The sequence below is a fragment of the Furipterus horrens genome, unplaced genomic scaffold (assembly GCF_987537825.1).
Source record: "Furipterus horrens unplaced genomic scaffold, mFurHor1.1.pri manual_scaffold_2, whole genome shotgun sequence".
In the NCBI taxonomy this organism is placed as follows: domain Eukaryota; kingdom Metazoa; phylum Chordata; class Mammalia; order Chiroptera; family Furipteridae; genus Furipterus; species Furipterus horrens.
In genome coordinates, this window is record NW_028327172.1 from 7,396,102 (window position 1) to 7,399,287 (window position 3,186).

At 50.5% G+C, this 3,186-nt stretch overlaps 1 protein-coding gene across 1 annotated transcript; it reads left to right on the top strand.

Moving 5' to 3' along the window:
• Positions 1-736: 736 nt before the first annotated feature.
• LOC150017652 (mammaglobin-A-like) lies at positions 737-3,186 on the top strand. Its single transcript, XM_090267227.1, has 3 exons — positions 737-791; positions 1,170-1,357; positions 3,157-3,186. The coding sequence occupies exons 1-3, from the start codon at positions 737-739 to the stop codon at positions 3,184-3,186; spliced, it is 273 nt and encodes a 90-aa protein (XP_090123353.1).

A 3,186-nucleotide genomic window follows, 5' to 3' on the forward strand; every position in this document is an offset into this window, starting at 1 on the left:
AACGTTCAAAGAAGGTGAGAAATGATTTCTACATCTCAACCTAAAGCGCCTGACTTACTCCAGGGGCCAGGAAAGCCTGCCCCCAAGAGGCGGGCTGTGGTATTGCCCCCAGCCCGGGTGTTCGGCGAATCAGGAGAAACAGAAACTGGATGTGAAGTTGTTCTTTTTCTGGTTAGTCAGTGTTGCTGTAGTTTGTTGTTTGTTTGTTTGTACGTTGACGAGGTAGAAGACAAAACAGAGGAGTAACAGCGGTAGGGGGAGAAGAGGAGAGGAGGGTGGCGGAGGGGGAGAAGAGCTGAAGGTGAAGGAGGTGGAGGAGGGGGAGCGCAGGAAGACGTGGGGAAGGAGGAGGAGACACCGAGGACCACACTAATAATAAAACAGCAAGACGGGCAACACAGGCTCACAGGTGGTCATTCGCATTATTACTTAGCAAGCACTTCAGCATTAATTTCACCCAATGTCCTTACTTTCGTTGCAATCCCACAATGAGTGAGGGTTTGGGAAGCGCTGTCCCCTGGGGTTCTACACACAGGGCCCCGGCTGGCTGGTCTGGTGGAGTCCCGCTGTCCTTCCCTGGCCCAGTGCCAGGTTATCCTGTGAGTCACTCCGTCTTGGGAGGGATTAAGGTGGCCCCCGGGAGAATAAAAGGAGGAGTTCTGGGCACTCACCTCCAACGCGAGTTCCTTCTTCCCTGTCACATCGGAGCGCCCAGCCAACAGCCGCTGCCTGAACTATGAAGCTGGTGACAGTCCTCATGCTGGCTGCCCTCCCCCTTTTGTGCTACGCAGGTGAGTGCTGCCAGGTGCAGACTTTGGACGAGGGTTGCCGTCAGGGCCCCTGTGGAAGACCTCCTGCTCCCCAAGACCCGGGACCGAGCATCTCATTTCTCTAGTCTCTGCTGTGTGTGTGTGTGTGTGTGTGTGTGTGTGTGTGTGTGTGACCGCGGGTGGGGTAGGAGGTGGGGGCAGGAGCCAGATGTTTTAGGGCTAAAAGAAAATCCCAGACCCTGAGTGGACTCTCCTAGAATTGAGGACTCAGGCCATTTCCTGAAGCCGTTTTGCAGGTACACCTTTGTGGGGATGTAAAAAAATGACAGCATCCTAGTCACACCCCACCCGGAGTTCATGCCTCTGTAACGGACCCTCGTTTGTATGCGTTTATCCCAGGATCTGGCTGCAACCTGTTACAGGATGTGATCGATAAAACAATCGATCCCAGTGTGAACGCGACCACCTACGTCAGCGATCTTCAAGATTACATACGAGACGAAGCCACTGCAATGGCCCTAACAGAGCTGAAGGAATGCTTTCTCCAGCAAAGTCAGGAAACTCTGAACCATGTCCAAGAGCTGATGGTAATTCCAGTTTCTCTTTAACTGATTTTAAGCCACTGGACAGGGACACGCAGGCTCTAAGTTTGTTTCTGGTATTTTTGAAGCACGTGCGGGTTCGCCGGCTCCTCAGGGAGAGGTCCGTGGGAAAGGCAAAGAGGGCAGAGGGCGCTGGGCAAAGGCCTACCTCCCCCTCAGCTGAAAAGCACCGGGTTCTCGAGCGGGCCCCCGCTTGTGAGAGGGAGCGGGAGAATAATTCCTCTTGTTCATCAAGCAAGTAGTGAGACATTTTAAAGAACTTTCAAGAGTTCAGAACATTTACATCGCAGGGAGATTCCTTACATCTGATTGACACAATCCGCAATGCACTGTCAAGCAACCGAAGTTCGCTGGGATGAAAGTGATGGGACTTCTTGACCCTTAACGAAAGCCCCTGGGCGACCAGTGGAAACCAGGGCTATGCATCCGCCACAGGGGATGCGCAGTTGAAAACCAAACTCGGTAGTTTAACATGAGACAGTTTTTCCATTTATAACAGATATTGTTCCGTCTCGTGGTCATCCCCTACCCTTATATACCATTGGAAACATCCAGGGTAGCAACTTGGGAATCTTGCCATGGCACAAAGATGAGGGGACGTCAATCACTAAGACATTCCCGACACAGGGCACAGCATAGATGACCCTTGAGGAACTGTGATACAAGGACACAAGCCACTCACTAAAAGACACATTTCACATTTTGTAGAGTAGCCAGGCTCTTAGAAACAGAGGTGAATAATGGTTTCCAGGGTGGGGGATGGGGAAGGAGGCCGGTGGGGAGGGTCTGGAGTTGCACGTCAGTGAGATGGGAAGGCCCTAGAGACTGGTTGCCCTGCAGAGTGAACGTTCTTCATGTGACTAAACTGTGCCTTTAAAATGGTGGAAGTGGTAATATTGATGTTATGTGTCTTTATTGTAATTAAAACTTTAAAATAATTATCAGCCCCTTTAATTTAAGATAATGGGAGTTTTTCTTTAAAACCTCAGCTAGACGAACCTTGAGGAGCGCACACCTCCAAAGTTCTGTCTGCCAGAGGCTAAGGGGAGGCAGGGGCGGCGGGCAGGGCCAAGGGGGGGAGCTCAGAAGCTCACACTCCCTCCTATTAGGACCGAGGTGTTGAAAACTGACAACGTAGTACACTGGCTGAGTTATCTCAAAGGAGAGGACACATGTAGATAATATCATCAAAGGGATCCCAGGTCAGAACAAGATCCAAAAGCCCAGCACCCCTTGGGCCTCAGGAAACGTCTCCCAAGCGATAGAACGAGTGCGATAATTCTGACTTTTCTTCCAGCACCAGCCTCCTGTCAAGTGGGTGTGGGCACATCCAGGAAAGCCATGAGAAGGCATGTTTGTGTTTCGGGATTTCCCTTTGTAAGAACACTAGAAATGTAAGCGCTGTCCCTGTTTCTGTTTTGCAGGATGACATATACAACAGCAGGCAGTGTTCTCGGTATTGACCTTCCCCAGGACTACGGAGAATGGCCAGAGAGCAACTGCACACGGATAAACCACAACGTGGCTTTTTTCTTCATCTTTTGACCTACAAACTGCAAGACAATTGTTGAAACCTCACATACATTTTCATTTCATTAAAGTATCTGCAAACCTAAACCTGTTTTTGGTTATTGATTACAATGGATGCTTCAGCGAGACTCGCGTCACGCGTGCGTTGCTCGCACACACACATATGCACACACTCCGGTACACGGTGATTTACTAAGGAACTCATGGCGAAGTGTTGAGAATCTGAACGAATCTCTGTCCCTTTCTGCCCACAGCCCAGCACTGATCCTGTCTCTGGCATGTGA